The sequence below is a fragment of the Gouania willdenowi genome, chromosome 9, assembly GCF_900634775.1.
Source record: "Gouania willdenowi chromosome 9, fGouWil2.1, whole genome shotgun sequence".
In the NCBI taxonomy this organism is placed as follows: Eukaryota; Metazoa; Chordata; class Actinopteri; order Blenniiformes; family Gobiesocidae; genus Gouania; species Gouania willdenowi.
This window is the reverse complement of record NC_041052.1, coordinates 31,281,692-31,301,578: the sequence shown is the minus strand read 5'-3', so window position 1 is coordinate 31,301,578 and position 19,887 is coordinate 31,281,692. Positions and strand designations below refer to the sequence as shown.

The window sequence follows — 19,887 nt, the reverse complement described above, 5'->3', positions numbered from 1 at the left end:
TGTTCTCTCTGTCATTGTGTGTTTTTGTGTCATTTTCTCTTCAGTATGTTTTGATTATTGTTGTTTTTATGTTGTTGTTTTGTGTGTGTGTGTTTGGTTGAATTGTCTTTTGGTTTTGGTGTCTCCTCGTGTCTCCATCAGTCCCTGATGTCCACCACCGCCTTCGGCCTGGGCTCCAAGTACTTCGCCCTGTACGAGGTGGCCGGGGTGGGCATCCAGTGGAGAACCATCAGCCAATCACCGGTGGAGGGAGACGACTTTAACCTGGGGCTGTCCATGATGATGCTAATAGTGGATGCAGCGGCGTATGGCGTGCTGACCTGGTACATCGAGGCCGTACATCCAGGTGAACCACGCCCTCCATCTGTAAACACTGAGCGTCCAGCAGTCATCCACGTTTAAAGGCTCTGATGGAGAAAACATTGCAAGATAGAGTAGGGTAAAACTGCTGTGTTTTCCATCAGGCATGTATGGGCTGCCTCGGCCCTGGTACTTCCCCCTGCAGAGGTCCTATTGGTCGAGCAGTGGGCGTGGTGAGAGCTGGGATTGTCCGTGTGGAGGCAGAGCTACCAGGCTGAGTGTGATGGAGGAGGATCAGGCCTGTGCCATGGACCAGCGGCGGTCCGGTATGCACTAACTCCTCCTCCTTTAGGAGAGGTGTTATTCTAAACAATCAGATCACTGATAAATGTTCAGTCACCATCAGAAAAATGGCGTTTGGAAGGAATATGAGACACTTCTTCTATGTTTTTTTCCAGAGGAGAATCGTGGTATTGAGGAGGAGCCCAGTCACCTCCCGCTGGTTGTTTGCATCGACAAGCTGACCAAAGTCTACAAGACGGGCAGTAAACTGGCCCTGAACAAGCTGAGCCTCAACCTCCATGAAAACCAGGTGGTCTCCTTCCTTGGACACAACGGGGCCGGAAAGACTACCACCATGTAAGAGAACCAGTAAATCCACAACATTAAAGTTCACCACGATCTACAGTGAGGTCTCGGATCAGGAGGTCAGAGCCCTGACGTACACTAAAACACAGGAAGTGCATATGCAAAATAACTTTCAGATTTATAACAGAGGGAGCATGCACGTCCTACGCCTGTTTCTGTTTATAAATCACAACCAACTCTAAAGTTGTTGTATGTGAGAAAACACCTTGCTCCGCCCATGTGGTACTTATAAGAAATCATTGATAAATATTCACTGATACAAATTTCACGATGGACCATGGGGGAAAATGAGCGAATAAAACACATTTCACTTAATGCTAGGTGGAGGTATTAATTATTGAGGTAGACACACACAGGAGAGTAGTTTGGTGGGCCCAGTGGGAATTACGAGTGATAGAAAGGATAGTAGAAGCATGTGGTTGATGCCGTAAACAGCTTTTCCTCAGAGGGTCGGACTGTGACTGAGGTGAAAAAGAAATGGTCAGACATTTGATTTGATTTCAAACATGAACACAATAGCAGCATTATCTCATAATGAGGGAATCATTATCAGATTTATACACCAGCAGCAGAACTTTAAAGTCTATTCTGAGGCTGACCGGGAGCCAGTGTAAATACTTTTAAACTGGAGTAATGTGCTGTGACCTCTTTGTTTTGGTTAAGACCCGAGCTGCATTGTTCTGAACCAGCTGTAGCTGTTTGATGCTCTTTTGGGGGATTCCTGTCAGAAGACCATTACAATAATTCAGTCTGCTGGAGATAAAAGCATGGACTAGTTTTTCCTGATCTTTCTGAGTCATTAAACCTTTCACTCTGGAGATGTTCTTCAGGTGGTAGAAGCTGTTTTTGTGATAGATTTGATCTGACTGCTGAATGTAAGATCTGAGTGAATCAGAACACCAAGGTTTTTGACTTGGTCTTTATCTTTTAAAAATCGAGACTCAAGATAGTTGCTGACAGCAGTCCTCTTTTCCTTGTTACTAAAGACAATCACCTCCATTTTATCATGGTTTAGTTGAAGGGAGTTTTCACTCATCCAGCAGTTTACTTTTTCTAAGTAGTCACACAACACTTGTATGTAGTCGTTACGTATCCTGTCGTATCTACCGTGTTTTATTGTATCTAGTCGTTACGTATCCTGTCATATCTACTGTTTTGTATCGTATCTTGATCGTTACGCATCTTGTCGTATCGCACCTTGTCGTATCTATTGTGTGTTATCTTGCCATTATGTATTTTGCCGTATCATATCCTCTCATATCTATTGTGTTGTATCTTATCTTGTTGTTATGTATCTTGTCGTATCTACCATGTTGTATCATATCTCGTTGTATCATACCTTGTCATATTGTATCTAGTATCATATTTTGTCATATTGAGTCTTGCCGTGTTATATTTTGCAGATTTGTGTCCTGTTGTATCTACCGTGTTGTATCGTATCTTGTCATGTCGTACCTTGTCGTGTCTACTGTGTTGTATTGGATATTGTATCGTATCTTGTTGTATAATATCTTATCATATTGAGTGTTGCCGTATATCTTACCTTCCTGAATCTACCGCATTATATCGTATTTTGTTGTATCGTACATTGTCATATTGTATCTTATCTTCTCTTTTATACCTTATCAATCTTGTTATCAGCCAGGCCTCCTTCAGAGCTGGAGGGAGATGGAGATGTCTCCAACAACTCCAGCTGAAGAATTTGACGTTTTCATTTTAATGACGCAGACGGACTCATGGAGAACTGTAACAGCTGTGGATCAATAATTTACCTCCCTGTATCTCCGTAGGTCTATCCTCACTGGCTTGTTCCCTCCCACCTCGGGCTCAGCCACCATCTACGGTCATGACATCCGCACGGAAATGGAGCGGATCCGACAGAACCTGGGAATGTGTCCTCAGCACAATGTGCTGTTTGACCGTCTGAGCGTGGAGGAGCACCTCTGGTTCTACTCCAGGCTCAAAGGCATGGCCGAGGACGAGATATGCAAGGAGATGGACAAGTGAGTCCCTGAATGTCAAAGCTTTGACAATGCACATGCAGCACGTCAGCCTAAAGTATACACAAAATGACAACAAAAACACAAAAGTATTCCAAAAACAAATGAGACAAATACAAAAAATAGTTGTATCATATCCTATTGTACTGCCTTTGATCGTGTCCTATTGCATCCTATCATACCAAGCCTTACATTGTTGTATTTCACCATAGTGTGTCATATGGTGTCTGTATGTTGTATGTTATCATATCTTACCTAAACAGGTCTTATCGTATGTATCTTCTCGATCTAACAACCTTCTCTCATGGTGTCTCTGCGTGTCCTCAGGATGATCGTTGACCTTGAACTCTCTAACAAGCGTCACAGTTTAGTGCAGACTCTGTCCGGAGGGATGAAGAGGAAGCTGTCGGTGGCCATTGCCTTTGTGGGCGGCTCGAGGGCCGTAATCCTGGATGAGCCGACGGCAGGTGTCGACCCGTATGCCCGCCGTGCCATCTGGGACCTGATCCTCAAATACAAACAGGGTGAGTGACAGTTAGACCTGACTCTGCCCCCTCAGGTCAGTCTGTTTCTGTTTACGTTCATTGATGTTGTTTTTTGGTGAATATCTTTTACCTGCTTTGAGAAGCAGGTAGTTGTAGTTGTTTGCTGGTGTGTTGCTGCAGGTCGGACGATCCTGCTGTCCACTCACCACATGGACGAAGCCGACCTGCTGGGAGATCGCATCGCCATCATCTCTCACGGGAAGCTGAAGTGCTGCGGATCGCCGCTGTTCCTGAAGAGCACCTATGGAGACGGATACAAGCTGACACTGGTGAAGAAGCAGAGTGATGGCCGAGGTGGGGAACATCCCAGTAGAAGGTTGTGGGTGATTGGTTGATTGGTTGAGTTGTGGTTGGTTGGTAGGTAGGTTAGTTGGTTGTTTGATTGGTTTATTCTTTGTTGGTTGGTATATTGGATGATGGTTGGTTGGTTGGTTGGTTGATTCTTTGTTGGTTGGTTAGTTGGTAAATTGGATGATTCGTGCTTGGTTGATTGGTTGGTTGGTATGTTGGATAATTTGTGGTTGTTTGTTTGTTTTGTATATTGGTTGATTTGTGGTTGGTAGGTTTAGGTTGGTTAGTTGGTTGATTGGTGGGTTTGTAGATTTGCTAGTGGTCGGTAGGTTGGTTGGTAGATTGGTTGGTAGATTGGTTGGTGTGTTGATTTGTGGTTGGTTGGTTGGTATATTGGATGATTCGTGGTTGGTTGGTTGGTTTATTCGTGCTTAGTTGGTCTTTTGGTTGGATAATATATATTGGTTGATTCGTGGTTGGTTGGTGTATTGATTCATTGTTGGTATATTGGTTGGTTGGATGGTTGGTTGGTAGATCGGTTGGCATGTTGAGTTGTGGTTGGTTGGTTGGGACTTTGGTTTGTTGGTTGGTTTGTTGGTTGATGTTCCTTTAGGGTGTGAGACTCCTGACCTTCCTGATCTGGTGCTCCCAGGTCAGTCCTCCTCTCCCAGCTCGCCGTCTCCCTGCTCCGAGCCTCGTGTCACTCGCTTCATCCGACAGTTCGTGTCGTCGTGCCTGCTGGTGTCCGACTCCAACACGGAGCTGTCCTACATTCTTCCCTCAGAGGCTGTGAGGAAAGGCTGCTTTGAGCGCCTATTTCAGGTGAGAACATCTACATTTTCAGATTTTCATCACTTATACAAACAGCCTTTTACCCATTAGTGTATCACTTCAGATGGTGATGGTTATTATTATAACTGGTAACTGCTGTCATTTATGTTTTACAAAAATCTGAACAACTCGTCCATCACAACACACAAAAACACAAAAAAGCAAATTCTGCATTCTTTTACATAGGGCCCTTTAAAATCCGTTTTATTTTTTTCCAAATTCCATTTTTTCCATTTTAATTTTTTAAATTCCGTTTTTTAGAATTATTTATCATTTTTTAAAGAAAATATTAGTTTTTAACTCCTGTGAGGAAACAAATAAATATTAATAAAGAAAAAAAACTGTATGTATGTCAAAAATAAAGTACATACAATTAAAAGATAGATAGTGGAAGAAGTGTGTATATATATATAAGTTGTAGTGACATGGATTATTCTGACCACTCCTTTTTAATTATTCATATGTCATATAAAGATGTATGAGAACAGCATTAATGTCACCTGATTTCCACTCAAGGATCAATGATTTACTGAATCTGATCAGGTTTATTGATTAAGTTCTGATCAACTTAGGATAATTTAAATTAGGTTATTTTTAACTATCTTCTTTGTAATATGGAATTTGACGTTGACTAAATGTTGCACTTTGTTACTTTTATCCCCCATATTCAGGACGAAAGTAACACCATGCAATACACTAAAGTTAAAAAACAAAAGAACACAAAACAACTTTTTTAGGAAAACAACAAAACAATGTTCTGGCTAATCTAAGCCATGCACAGTCTAAATAAAAAAAAAAATATTACATTTTTTGTTGCTTAAATGTTTTAAAAAAAAAAAAATCAATTAAGTATAAACATTGATTGTTTTCATTAGTTAATTTTTTATTAATTCATTATTTCAACATGCATTTTACTGTAGCTCTGATGAGGTGTTGTTAGAATGTAACATTCTAATAACGTTGCTCCAACTGACTTTTATTTTGTAAACCGGAAGTTCCCACTGAAACGGTTGCACTTGAGGTAGCTTGCTTACTGTGAATTTGTACCTACGAGAGACACGGACAAAAATCTGGAATAAAAAGAACTAAAGGACAGACTGAGTTATTCTTAGTTAGCCAGGCATAATAGTTCGAACACTGAGCAGGTGAAGATGATTAAAGCTGATCACCGCAGGGCACCGCTGCGCTACACAAACACGGGCGGCGCTTCACAGGCACAGCAAAGTTAACGTGCACTGGAGGTTCTGTAGTTAGCAGTCAGTGATGATTTGTGTTGCTTTTTAGACAGTGTTTGTGGTTGTTTAAGATGAGTTTAATGCAACCAGGACAAGAGGAGGGAGGGCGGTGCACCTAATAAGCGGTCCCCAGAAATATTTCCCCATAAAAAACGTTCTTTGCCCCATGGTGACGGCGTTTCATGCCAATTTTTAACCGTTTTTATTGGTCGATTCCGTGATTTCGTCTGCGGATCCGTGAACGTGGATTTTATAGGGCCCTATTTACAGTTTACCAACATTTGTCAAAAATTTTGTCAAAATCAGTCACAAGATAACATGATTAACAGTAGATCCCTAACAGCAACTGGTACAAGGTAACCAACGTTCCGCAACTTCCTCCTACAGACACAGGAGAAGGATGAACTGTTTCAGGATGTTTCAGTGGTTTGATGACAATGCGGTCAGGTCATTCCATTTATTCAGTGCACACACACAGAATGCTGACTAGGGGGCGGAACAGTAACAAACCTGTCTTTCTCAGGCTTTGGGGCGTAGCTTGGACAGTCTGGCTCTGACCAGTTTTGGGGTGATGGACACAACACTGGAGGAAGTTTTCCTCAAAGTGTCTGAGGAGGATCAGTCGTTGGAGGACAGCGATGTTGGTGAGACCAACAGAGACTTGGATGTAATGGCGTACAAATACTCCTGAGGACCAGTTACTCAGTGTCAGGGTTAATCTCTCCTCTCTGCTCAGACGTGAAGGCCTCTCCGGGCAGCAGCTCCTCCGTGGGTTCGGGGAGCTCAGTTGTGCCATCGGTGGAGACCCAGAAACCAGAGGTGGAGCTTAGTAATCTGGTAACAAACTCAAGGCTGAGCCACAGCCGATCCTCCCTCAGGTCCTCGTCCTCCTCTGTGGGCTCAGTGAGAGGAGACGAAGGAGGACTGTACGCTGACTTTTATGGAGACTACTGTCCCATGTTAGACTCTGGACAAGAGTCGGACTCTGCCAGTCTGAGGGGTGAGAGAGCCACGATCCAACCCCGGAGCCTGAATGCAGGGCTGGGGTCAATTGCATTAAAATTAAAGTTCAATTACAGTTAATCACAATTACTGAGCGTTGAATAAATAAGCCCATAAAGCAGGGGTGCCGAAGTCCAGTCCTCGAGGACTGGATTCCTCAGACTTTTAGATGTGTCCTGCTCCTACACCTGAATCAAATGAATGGCTCGTTATCATGCTTCTGCAGAGCTTGATGACAACACATTGGTTTGAAACATATTTTAATGATTAACTACATATACAGTATGTAAGCCATAGAATTGGGTTTAATTAAATTGTAGTTTTTATAGAATTTCCATGTCAATTACAATTACAAAGTCAATTATCTGAACTCAATTATATTTAATTTAGCAACAGATTACAGATTAACAGTATTAATTATAATTATACCATCATTGTAATTAATTATCAATTATGCAATCAATAATTAGAATTGACCCCAGCCCTACCTTAACGTTTATATTTCATATCTTATGTCTTTAAGCTCCATGTAACTCACACTGTCTCTGTTCCGTCCAGGAGACACAGGGACATCCTCGGCCCCGGAGCCCGACGTGCTGGAGGGGCGGGGCAGCTTCCAGCTGGACGGCTGGCGGCTGAAGCTAGCGCAGTTCTACGGACTCATCGTCAAACGTTTCCACTGCGCTAAGAGGAACACCAAAGGCCTGTTCTCGCAGATTCTGCTGCCGGCGTTCTTCGTCTGCGTGGCCATGACTGTGGCCTTGTCAGTCCCAGAGATTGGTGAGGGATTCTCTGCATCATCACTGTTACAGCTTTATCCTGGCTCCACAGCTTTAGACAACCACCAATCACTGCCACACAATACTGTCCTAAAATACCCAATATGGCAGCAAAAACACAAAATAATTCAAAAATTAAACATAATTAAAGCAAATACACAACAAAACAAACAAAAAGACAAACATTAGCAGAGGTCTTAAACTCATTTTAGTTAAGGGACCAGTTTTATCTCACGTGGGCCACAGATTTTGGTTGGAAAAGTATGGAATCAGAACAGTATCATAATGAATGAACTCTTGCAGGGTTTTTCACAAATGCACATGCTTTGTTTCACAGTTGTATTTCAGATTCACAAATGTACACGATCTGTTTCACAAATATTATCTTGAGGCACACTTGACAGATTCATCAGCCAATCAGGTGTGTTTGCTTTCAGCCTATCATATGGCTTCTTACATTTTCTCCACACTCTTGTTTGAACACTGCGTATGCGCACACATATCAGTAGCTCTGTAATTGGTTTAAAAGTGTGTAGAAAATGTAAGTAGCCATATGATTGGATGAAAGTAGACACACCTGATTGGCTGAGGAATCTGTCAATCAGTTTTATCAGCCAATGGTGACGTTTGTGGACCCGCGACGTCAGGGCAGTCTCAGAATTCACCGCAGAGATTTCTCTCACAAATACACAGAGGTTTCACAGCACAAAAGCGGTTTGTAAATGCACATTCAGCAATTTGCATTATTTGTGGATTTATATTACAAGTGTGCCTCAAGATAATATTTGTGAAACAGATCGCGTGCATTTGTGAATCTGAAATACAACTGTGAAACAAAGCATGTGCATTTGTGAAAAACCCTGCAAGAGTTCATTCATTATGATACTGTTCTGATTCCATAGAAAAGAAGCATTAAAAAAATTATCTGCCTTAGTTTGCACTTCCACTTGTAAATTATATATAAAATTTGTAAAGCACCAAAACAGTGACAGATATCAGTCCCTGCAGGATCTTCACTTTGGAATTCATAAAATGTGTAACAATTTTTGTGTAGTTTTGGCAATTTTGTGAGAAATGACAGGATTTTAGAATTTTTTTTAGTTTGAAATTAAAAATGCCTGCAGTCATGTAATATAAGCACAGGAAAACTGTGCTTATATCACTTTCTCTGTCATTTTTACTTTCTCCCACGGGCCGAATTTTATGCTTTAGAGGGCCGGATTTGGCCCCCGGGCCTTCAGTTTGACACATGTGCATTAGCATGAAAAACACCTGACTAGTTAGCAGTAGCTCAGTTTGTGACTCATACTGTGTGCTGCTGAGTTACCGTTGGTGTTTGAAACCAGCTGGTGATTGTGTTACCTGGTGACTGAGTGTTAGCTGGTTGGTTTGTGTTGTAGGGGACCTTCCTCCGCTGATTCTGTCTCCGTCTCAGTATCACAACTACACCCAACCCAGAGGGAACTTCATCCCCTATGCCAACGAGGAGCGACCCCAGTACAGGCACGCATCCTACTCATCTATATAGGTCTATATCTATCCATCCATGTATCAGTGGTCACATTCACTACATCCATCTGCTAGCAAAACATAAAATTAGGTATTATTAATAAATGCATTTCTTGAGGTTGAAGAAAGTTTTATTTTAGTTTTTCATTATTTACAATTTATTTATTTATTGTAATCTTCTTATCATTATTGTTTTTAATTATTTACATTTTTATTTATAGAGGTTTTGCATTGACGTCACTGATAACATGTGGGTTTTGTTTATGCTTCCATCTTGGACGCCATCAGCATGTCAATAGACCACAGTTTAAGTTGTGTGACTGTTATCATGATCTATAAATGAAGCCACATTTAATAGGATTTAAACTTTTAAATTATACTCGATCCACCTCCAAATGCCTAATTGAACAATTCAAGCAAAATGGTATTTGAAGTACTGCTGCTAATTTTAGCACACTGTACACTCAAAGCTATCAAGTCTCACGCATTGGTCGTGAGACGTACAGAAATGACCAGGATAAAGGTACGTTCACACCGAACGTGACTGAAGTGACTAGATTACATTCAAAAACAGTGTAAATGACACGACTTCAAGTGAACTCCCTTTAAGCGGCCCGACTTGCGTGATTCCGACGACTATGTCCCGCGAGCCGAGGCAGCAGCCCCCCCCTCCCGCTATAGTGAGACAGCTGCAGAGGGAGGCTGTACACTTCCTCAATTTACTGGCGCAAAATTAAAGCGGTTAACTTCTTGAACTAGAAAAGCACTCGGAGAGCGCAAACCTCCGCCAAGCAGCTCAAGCTCAGCTAAAGCTCCTGAGCTGTGACCGGAGCTGAACACATACCATGACTACCTGTCAACATTGAGCTGTGTTACCTTAACTACCTGTCGAGCTGTTGACTCTGAGAGAACCCATGACATCGTCAACAAGAAGTTCCACAGTGTGGGTGGAAAAATAAATTATATATGTACTGTATATATATATATGTTTTTTTTTTTTTTTTTGGCAGCCAGAACATCACCAAAATGTAATCACCTGTTCCTTGTCCCATTTATCAATTTTCCTGAAAATTTCATCCAAATTCGTTCAGAACTTTTCAAGTTGTCTTGCTAATAGACTGATAAATGCAGACAGACAAACGGAGGGTAAAACATAACCTTCCGCTCTGGCTTCAAACTTGGCGAAGGTAATAAGCCTACATTCTGATTGAACACATCCTGTAGTAACTCCGTAAGTTCATCATTTAAACTGTAAAAGCGGCGCTGTATACTGTAAATGTACGGCTGGAGAACACACACACTTATCAAATTTTAATCAAACCGCCGCTGCAGCAAAAGTCTCACTCTGAACTGAGTTAAAAACTTTCCGGTTGACAGCTACAATCCATTGTTCACGTCGCTTTCTGACAGCTGGGAAACAATAAAAGGACAAGCCAGGGACTTTCTCTGGCCTGTTTGTACATCCAACAGCACAGCAGTGAAACACCATGGTGTTATCGTCCAAGCTAAGTGCTGTCTAAGATGTCTGATAAATAAAGATCACATGACCTGTGACGTCAGCTGCAAAACCTCTGTATATATTTGGATATTTTGATATTTATATTATTTATTGTATTATTTTTTTTCATTTTATTTTGTATTTGTATCTTTATTTGAATTATCTGACTAAAGCAGTATGACCCCCAGTGGACAATATACAACCAGCACTTCAGTTTATTTAAGAATGGAACGTAATGGCCCTCATTTATCAACCTTGTGTGAAAACGGGTGCAAATGTGAGTTCACATTTGGTCGTACGACAGGACCAGTGTGTGATTTATGAAACATTGGTATTTGACCAATCCCAGCGTACAAAAGATCAGGTGTTAATAATGCAGCGGCTGAATTTGATCGTCATTAATTGCTATGCACTGCTGTTTCGGAGGCCCCGCCCACTGAGGTCAAACAAGAACAGAAACATTTCCAAGATGAAAATCGTCATCCTCACATCTGAGATGGAGCAATACACAGATTTGCTTTTTAACGTGTGAAAACTGGACTTAAAGGAGCTCATTGAAACGCTCTGTGGAAGAGGATCAGCTACTGAGCAGGTGACGTCTGCCCCCCTGTGTGCGCTGTGGACAAACTTCACAACAGAGATCCTGGAGACACACACGGAAATATGACATTTATATCGACCTCAGTCTGCACACTTTAGGCAATAAATGTCACATTAAAAGAAATTAACAATCAAAACGCTTTAAAAAGCCTCAAAAATGACTAAATGTTGTCCCTTGTCTGTGTTTATCATGCCTTCAGCCAGTTTCGCATATATTTCATCACATTGTTGATTAAATACTGCAGCACATTTGTAAAAGTTTAAGGAACTATATACATTTAAAATAAGCATGAATGAGATCCTGTTTCCTCTGTACAGTCCCCAGTGATGGGCTATATGGAGGTGTGTCGTACGCTCAGATCTGAATGTACCAATGGTTGATAAATGAGGGCCAATGTGTTTTCCATCATTTGGACAATTATTGGCTGCTTGTGTCCCAACCCCGCGCTAAGTGGAGTATGTACGTCCCTCAGGAGTAAACTGTCCCCTGATGCCAGTCCTCAGAGGATCATCAACACGCTCCGTCAGCCCTCAGGTGTGGGTGCGACCTGTGTCCTTAAAACGCCCTTTAACAGCACCTTAGACCAGCTGGCTCGGACCCTCAACCCCAGCGCCGATGACTCTAAGACGCTGGCCGCTCGCTACTTCGACTCTATGTGCCTGGACTCCTTCACGCAGGGCGTCCCACTGTCCAACTTCGTCCCACCGCCTCCTTCACCTGCACCCTCAGAGGACCCCGAGCCGCGGTTGTGGACTTACACCGCGGCGCCGCCGACCACCATCCTCAGTGAGTTATGGTGGGATTATAATTGTCATTGTAATTTTAAAAATCTGTTGCTGTCGTAATCGTAGCTAAATTGTAATTGAGTTTAGATATTTGACTTTGTGATTGTCATGAAAATTCTATAAAAAATGTCAATTGTAATTTGGGAAACCATGCTGCAATTATATGTACAGGTTTACACATATGTAGTTAACAATTATTAAGATATGAGTCATATCAAGCTTTCACACATTTTACCATTTTAAAAAATATTAAAACTTATATTTTCACAGATTAAGAAGCCTAACAAGGTAAACAATAGATAGGAAAGAAATTAAATGATAGATATTTTTCAGTGTATTTTACAGCTGATTAAGGATCCGTTATCATAAGAGATGCTAACAGAAAGCTAACACAAGAGGAAGGTTTACTTTTAATAGGTTATTTATTTCAGGCTCAGCAATTGTGATGAATTGTAATTGAAGAACATAATGTTGTTGTTGTTGACTTTCTGAGGATGAAAATATTTGTAATTAAATTGTAATTGAACATGGATAATTGAAAATGTAATTGTAACTGAAAAATGTAATTGTACCCACGTGTTGAGTTTATCTTGAAGAATATAAAGCACAAACTGAAGCTAACCTGTTCTCCCTCAGGTCCCATCACCTCCCCCACACTACTCCCGCTCTCCATCCACGAGCCGGTCCGCTGCACGTGCTCCATGCAGGGAACGGGCTTCTCCTGCCCCGCTGGGGTCGGAGGTCGTCCACCGATGATGAAGGTGGTGACGGGCGACATCCTGGTGGACGTGACAGGACGCAACGTCTCCGAATACCTGCTGTTCACCTCGGACCGACTGCGGTTGCACAGGTGAGAGAGAACCCAGGACCTGAGTCTGCTGAGTAGGTAGTGAGTAACAGATATAACACATATAACGGCATTACGTAATCAGATTCCAATTTATGAGTAACTTTAATCCATGACAGTTACAGTTTAAATAGTTAGTAATTAGATTACAGGTGCATTGTTGAAATCAATAGATTACACAACATTACTTCTCTGTTTCATGGGTTTATTTACTCTCAACATGGCAACGTGTCATGAGACCGGTTAGTTTTACCCTACTGATGATGTGTTGTTGCAATAGTAATCCTGCTCTGCACGTGTCTACAGTTAGTGCTAGATTACTGTGATATGTTTCCTTACATATTAAGTCCTCCATGATGTGGTAACGTGGTTTATTGAATAGACAAGTAGTCGTCACACATTACATTTAAAACAGATGATTAATATGACTGTGTTTTTACTGTGAAGTGTGATGTTACCATCAGCACCTAGGATGATATATTTACTATAGTCCTCTATTCTTCTCAATGATGGCTGCTTTACTGTACTTTAAAAATCTAATTTAATATGGAAGTAATCCAAGTAATTAGATTACGTTACTCAGATTAAGTAATCTAAGGGATTATGTTACAAATTATATTTTTGGCCATGTAATCTGTAATTGATTACATTTTTAAAGTAACCTTCCCAACACTGTTGGTAGTACTATGTCACATTATGTTCACACTGATCAGCAGAGGTGTAAATAGTACTGATATATCCTACTCAAGTAAAAGTACTGTTAATTGATTGAAATTGTGCTCAAGTACAAGTATAAGTAAGTCATACATAAAATACTCAAGTAAAAGTAAAAAGTAGCTCAATTAGATAGTATTCAAAGTACAAGTTACTAATTACTTTCACCCCCACTTTTTTGGGGGTAATAAATCTTGCCACAGTTTCCTTGCATACAGTAAACATCTCATGTATAAACTTAAAAAGGAAGAGACCAAATTCTTCACAATAGGAATTTATTGTATTTTCCACAAAGGCATCTGTATAAAATATAAGGTTTGTCAAAATGTACAATTCTTTTTTCTATTAATAAACAGTTAGATACATTCTCAAATAACGTTTTAGCTCACGACGTGATGAGGCAGCAATTGACGAGCAATGTTCGTTTTCTGCAGGCGAATTGAATGTTTTTCTAATGGAGTCTGGTTGCCTGGAGTAAAACAATATTATGTCTGTTTCTGTTTAAACTTTCTGTGTAAATTAAGAAACGTAACTCATTGTTTCATTTTAACACACTGTTATAATCCTGGGAGCAGCTCTATACTTTTTTTTGCTAATCATTAGCAGTGAATGTTTCTTACCATTACATGTTTACCCAAGATTGATGCAGAAGTCCTGAAAGCGACAACATCCATTTGCTTGGGTAGTCAAAGTTTACATTGCATTATGAAACTGTCGCCTGTGCTTTGTTTAAATGCAAATACTGTATGTCAGAAAGATGGTGGCAGGGATTTACATCATCATCATCCTCTCTCTCTCATGGTGTTTTCTCCAGAGTGTCTCCTATACTGTCCATGATTCACTTTGCTCCACATAGGCAGCAATAGCTACTTCTATTCAATGCTGTTTTGGTGCCGTGCATTACGTTTAATCTGGTTGGTCGGCTATGATGTGATGCAAAATAATAATTTACTGTGTAGAAATGGAATTAATTACTTTACTTCTTTTAAAACTTACTTATGTACAAGTACAGCTACTAATTTAGAAATGTACTAAAAAATAATTTCCCATTAAAGCAACTCAATTACAATAATGTGAGTTACTTTCATCTCTCCTCATCAGTAACTTTACAAAGTTTACATAAACTTCAATCTTTATGTAAATCTCTGTTGCCTTCAATTAGATTTAGTTAACTGATCAAATAATGCAAAAATGATTCTGTCTGTTTTGTAATGTTACATAATTGTACCCCTGCGACCTTAAAAAGGAGCAAGCGGCTTCAAAAATGGATGATGAACTTAATTAGCTAAGTTTGGATTGATTTTATAATTGCAGAAATATTATTATAAAAAATGTGTAACATAATATTCTACGTTATGTAACATCATATTCTTTTTTTTTTTACATTTTCTTCAATCTGTAGCTGCATTTCCATTATCCCCTTGGAAATGCGTAAGTTCAATAAAAACTGGTAATAGAAACACTCAAAAAAAAAACTCAAATATTGCTAAAAGGTTAGTTTTTAGTCCCACATTAGACGTGAAACAACAAAGGAATGCAGAGTGTTATAAGGAGGTTTGGAACATCCATCTTTCTGCAGAGAAGTATCACGGGATGAGATTTCACCAGAATTACGAGGCTCCAAAACAACCTTCAATGGAAACACATTCAAAGCGCAATTATACTTTGTGGAAACTTTAGAAATATGGCTTTTATTTTTGCTAAAATCTGTAATGGAAACCCAGTTAATGTTGTGTTTCTAATTCACCAATCTGTTGGTTTTTATAGATACGGGGGTCTGACAGTGGGGAATGTCCAGAAATCCATCCCAGCATCCTTTGGGAGACAGATCCCTCCCATGGTGCGGAAAATGGCAGTGCGCAGATCTGCTCAGGTGAGCGCATCGCCCTCAGATTTCAGTGCAGTGAGAACAGCTCCGCTGATGCAGTGCCCCCTTGTGTTCAGGTGCTGTACAACAACAAAGGCTATCACAGCATGCCCACTTACCTGAACGTCCTCAACAACGCCATCCTGCGCGCCAACCTGCCGCCATCCAAAGGGAACCCGGCTGCCTACGGTGAGGCTGAGGAACATCTGAGCCGTTCCATATGAACTATCGTGTTTTTATGTCATTAAAGTAACGTTTCTCTGCAGGAATTACTCTGACCAACCATCCCATGAACCGCACCAGTGCCAGCCTCTCTCTGGACTACCTGTAAGACCATAGCGCCCCCCATGGGTTTACACTTTAAGGTTCTCACATGTGTTTGTTGTCCTTTTCACACTTTGATCATACAGTGGGACAACTCTACTGGAAACTAAAGCTGTGAATCAGTGCCATCAACCCTTTCAACCAATATGTTGACCTGACACAGAGCCCCGCCCCTTACTCTTAGACCTGGCTCAGCCAGCACAGCGACATTCTAGGCTAACTCAAACATGTGGGACTGGATGCTACGTGCTAAGCTAACCCAAACATGTGGGACTGGATGATACATTCCAAGCTAACCCAAACATGTGGGATTAGTGCTACATGCTAAGATAACCCAAACATGTATGACTGGTTGCTTTGCACTAAGCTAACCTAAACATGTAGAACTGGTTGCTACTTGCTAAGTTAACCCAAACATGTGGGCCAGATTGCTATGTGCTAAGGTAACCCAAGCATGTGAGACTGGGTGCTTTGTGCTAAGTTAACCCAAAATGCTGAATGGTTGCTAAGTGCTAAGCTAACCCAAACATGTGGCACTGGTTGCTTCGTGCTAAGTGTACTTAATCACGTGGGACTGGTTGCTATGTGCTAAACTAATCCAAACTTTTGGGACTGTTTGCTTTGTGCTAAACTAACCCAAAATTCTGAATGGTTGCTGCATGCTAAGCTAATCCAACCACATGGAACTGGTCATCAAATCATTATCGGTAATAAACAAAAACAAAGGAAAAGGTATCTTTTTTGTTTATAGATTTTAACAGGTTGTGTGTCTCCAGCCTGCAGGGGACAGATGTGGTGATCGCCATCTTCATCATTGTGGCCATGTCCTTTGTCCCGGCCAGCTTTGTGGTTTTTCTGGTGGCCGAGAAATCCACCAAAGCCAAACATCTGCAGTTCGTCAGCGGCTGTGACCCCGTCATCTACTGGCTGTCCAACTACGTATGGGACATGGTGAGGGCGGGTTATATACGTGCACACACACAGTAAAGCGGGAGGGTTCTTACAAACAATGGGTGTGTCTAAAACTCATGATGGCTTGTCATAAATGCACGGGGGTGCTTCCTAAACATGTGGGCGTGTCTACAAACCTCTAACATATTGTTCCTTGCAGCTCAACTATCTGGTGCCGGCCACATGTTGTGTTATTATTCTGTTTGTGTTCGACCTTCCCGCCTACACGTCACCAACCAACTTTCCCGCAGTGCTCTCCCTCTTCCTGCTGTATGGGTGAGTATGCATGCACACAGTGCTCGCTCTGAGCTTGGCGCTGATGCTTTGTGCTTCTTCAGGTGGTCCATCACTCCCATCATGTATCCAGCTTCCTTCTGGTTCGAGGTTCCCAGCACGGCGTACGTCTTCCTCATCGTCATCAACCTCTTCATCGGCATCACGGCCACCGTGGCCACCTTCCTGCTGCAGCTCTTTGAACACGACAAGGTTTGAGTGATGCACACACACACACACACACGCACGCCTGCGCCTCAGCGTGTACATGGACTCACCACGTCTGTCTCCTCCCACAGGATCTGAAGAAGGTCAACAGCTATCTTAAGTCCTGCTTCCTTATCTTCCCAAACTACAACCTGGGACACGGTCTGATGGAGATGGCCTACAACGAGTACATCAACGAGTACTACGCCAAGATAGGTTGGCTGCTCTCTGAATCCTACATGTGATGTCTGACTTAAATAAGTTCATCTCACTCTTCCAACAAACCCATGTGTGCCTGTAGGACAGTTTGATAAGATGAAGTCTCCCTTCGAATGGGACATTGTGACGCGAGGGCTGGTCGCCATGACGATTGAGGGATTTGTGGGCTTCCTCATCACCATCCTCTGCCAGTACAACTTTTTGAGGAAACCGCCGTGAGTCATGTTATATATTTCTAATACTTGTTTTTGTCCATGTCTCTCATCTTTTCTGAATTTCTCAGGTCCTGTTCTTTTACTTGTCTTTAAATCCAACTCCTCGCTTTTGGTTTTCGTCTCCTTCATTGCAAAGCCCCCCATCTCTTGAGTTTGGGGGCTTGTCCGGGATCTAAGTACATCAAATAATGAGAATTTTCCTTCTTAACATTTTAGTCGTTAAATCAGTGGTTCTCAAACATTTTTGTATGTTCCCCACTTTGAACGAAGGTGAACTTTCAAGCTCCATCTGTGCCCATTGCCTTCCAAATAATCCTGACAAATAACAATGTTTCAATAGGGAGCAAGTAACATAAATTAAATCAATCACCTGCATAAAAAACTAATTTAAAAGGGCAGTAGTCTAAAATGTAGGTAATAAATACATTGTTTGCAATCTGTGCCAGAAAACAAAAAAGGAAATTCACTGCACGTATGAAATAAACTACCAGAGAACAAGTATAATGCACCTCTGAACCTGGTTTTGCTGGAGATTTCTTCCTGTTAAAAGGGAGTTGTTTCTTCCCACTGCCGCTAAATGCTTGTTCATCTTGTTGGGTTTTCTCTTTCTTATTATTAATTTTATATTTTGATAAGCGCATTGAGATGACTTTGTTGTAAATTGCGCTATTACAAATAAAGTTGAATTGAATATAATGCAAGTAACATCACATTTCATAAATAAATGAAAACTCAAAAACTAAATGAACGACTTAACTGCATAAAAAACAAATGTAAAAGTGCAGTAGTCAAAAATACAGGAAATAACGAAACATGGTTTGCAATCTTACACTTACATGCCGACCACAATAAACATTTGTGCAGTTTAGTTCCACGTTACGTTTTGTTCCCTTGTCTAATAATTTATCATTATTTATTACTTTTAGGCTTCTCATTATTACTTTCTTTGTGTGTAGGCCTTTTGTTTAGTCTTAATGACCTTTATTGTCAATGAAAAAAGGTGGAGTAAAAGCACATTGAGTGTATATCCTTTAAAGCTGATATCCTGAGTTTCTGAGAAACGTCTCTATGTTTTCTCTTTGTATAGGGGTCTATAGGACAAAGGAGGGGTTTATATACATTGACGTATATGAATGACCATAGGCAGTAGACCAGGGGTGGCCAATCCTGGTCCTCAAGAGCCACTATCCAGCATGTTTTAGATGTTTCCCTCTTCCAACACACCTGATTCAAATGATTAACTCATCATCAAGCTCTGCAGAAGCCTGATAATTATTTTGGTCATTTGAATCAGGTGTGTTGGAAGAGGGAAACATCTAAAACATGCTGGATAGTGGCTCTTGAGGACCAAGATTGGCCACCCCTGCAGTAGACCATAGTAAAAGAATTGTTTTTTTGCATTTCAAAAGAATGATACATAAACATAGATTTCTCAGAAACTCCGGATATCAGCTTTAATACGCTGGACAAATTAATAAAATATAACATGTACAGTACATGGCACCTATTGAAGTTGATTGCAACATGCCAATAACCAAGAAAGAAGAAATATAGAAGAAAGAAGAAATAGTTTTTAAGACAATTGGCATGAAATTGAGAGCCGGAGATAGGCACCGAAAGACCCCCGCGACCCTGAAAATGGATGGATTAATAGCATGAAAGTAAAAAATTCCTCCCATTTATCACACCTCGCCTGTCATACCTCCATTCCCCACCAGGGGGCGCGCTACACACTTTGTAAAGCACTGTGTTAAATGACTGACTTGATTAAATAACTTTCTCAAATTCTTATTTATTGGTAATTGTGAAATGGTTTTGTTTGTTTGGGAAATTTTGAAGTAAACAACTTAAAGCAGAACTGAGTAACTTTTTCACCCTAATCAATCCTTCTCATAGTTCCTGTGAGGGTAATACAAGTGTTTATGTGGTGATTAGGGGGTCTTTTACCCCCCCTGCTGTCTCTGGCCAGAAAACAGCACTTACTTTCCTGCCTAAAACCCGGTGGCAGACGTACTGCTTTACGGCAGCCCAATACAAACTAATGGTGCATTTATAATGCAGTCACTTCTATCGCCCGTGATGAGTTGCTTGAACACTGTAGTGCTTTTTGGTCACTTGCTCCAATGACGTCATTACTACCAGGGAGCGTGCATGCGTGCGCCTTGCGCAGGGTGACGGGAGACATCTGGCTGATCACTTCCCTTATCATAAACAGCGCCGTTTTTACGGTATAAATGATCAACTTA

The 19,887-nt window shown here is 41.1% G+C and overlaps 1 protein-coding gene across 1 annotated transcript in view; it reads left to right on the top strand.

The window, feature by feature from the left end:
- Positions 1-19,887, top strand: part of LOC114469339 (ATP-binding cassette sub-family A member 2-like) — a 48,952-nt gene that overhangs the window by 12,952 nt on the left and 16,113 nt on the right. The window contains exons 13-33 of the mRNA XM_028456760.1: positions 142-346; positions 465-626; positions 759-939; positions 2,739-2,951; positions 3,276-3,472; positions 3,614-3,787; positions 4,398-4,606; positions 6,374-6,494; positions 6,587-6,850; positions 7,411-7,632; positions 9,032-9,134; positions 11,712-12,025; positions 12,661-12,874; positions 15,353-15,458; positions 15,530-15,641; positions 15,719-15,779; positions 16,553-16,727; positions 16,888-17,003; positions 17,066-17,213; positions 17,300-17,423; positions 17,509-17,641. Coding sequence (XP_028312561.1) covers positions 142-346; positions 465-626; positions 759-939; positions 2,739-2,951; positions 3,276-3,472; positions 3,614-3,787; positions 4,398-4,606; positions 6,374-6,494; positions 6,587-6,850; positions 7,411-7,632; positions 9,032-9,134; positions 11,712-12,025; positions 12,661-12,874; positions 15,353-15,458; positions 15,530-15,641; positions 15,719-15,779; positions 16,553-16,727; positions 16,888-17,003; positions 17,066-17,213; positions 17,300-17,423; positions 17,509-17,641 — 3,554 coding nt within the window. The remainder of the gene's footprint in view (positions 1-141; positions 347-464; positions 627-758; positions 940-2,738; positions 2,952-3,275; positions 3,473-3,613; positions 3,788-4,397; positions 4,607-6,373; positions 6,495-6,586; positions 6,851-7,410; positions 7,633-9,031; positions 9,135-11,711; positions 12,026-12,660; positions 12,875-15,352; positions 15,459-15,529; positions 15,642-15,718; positions 15,780-16,552; positions 16,728-16,887; positions 17,004-17,065; positions 17,214-17,299; positions 17,424-17,508; positions 17,642-19,887) is intronic.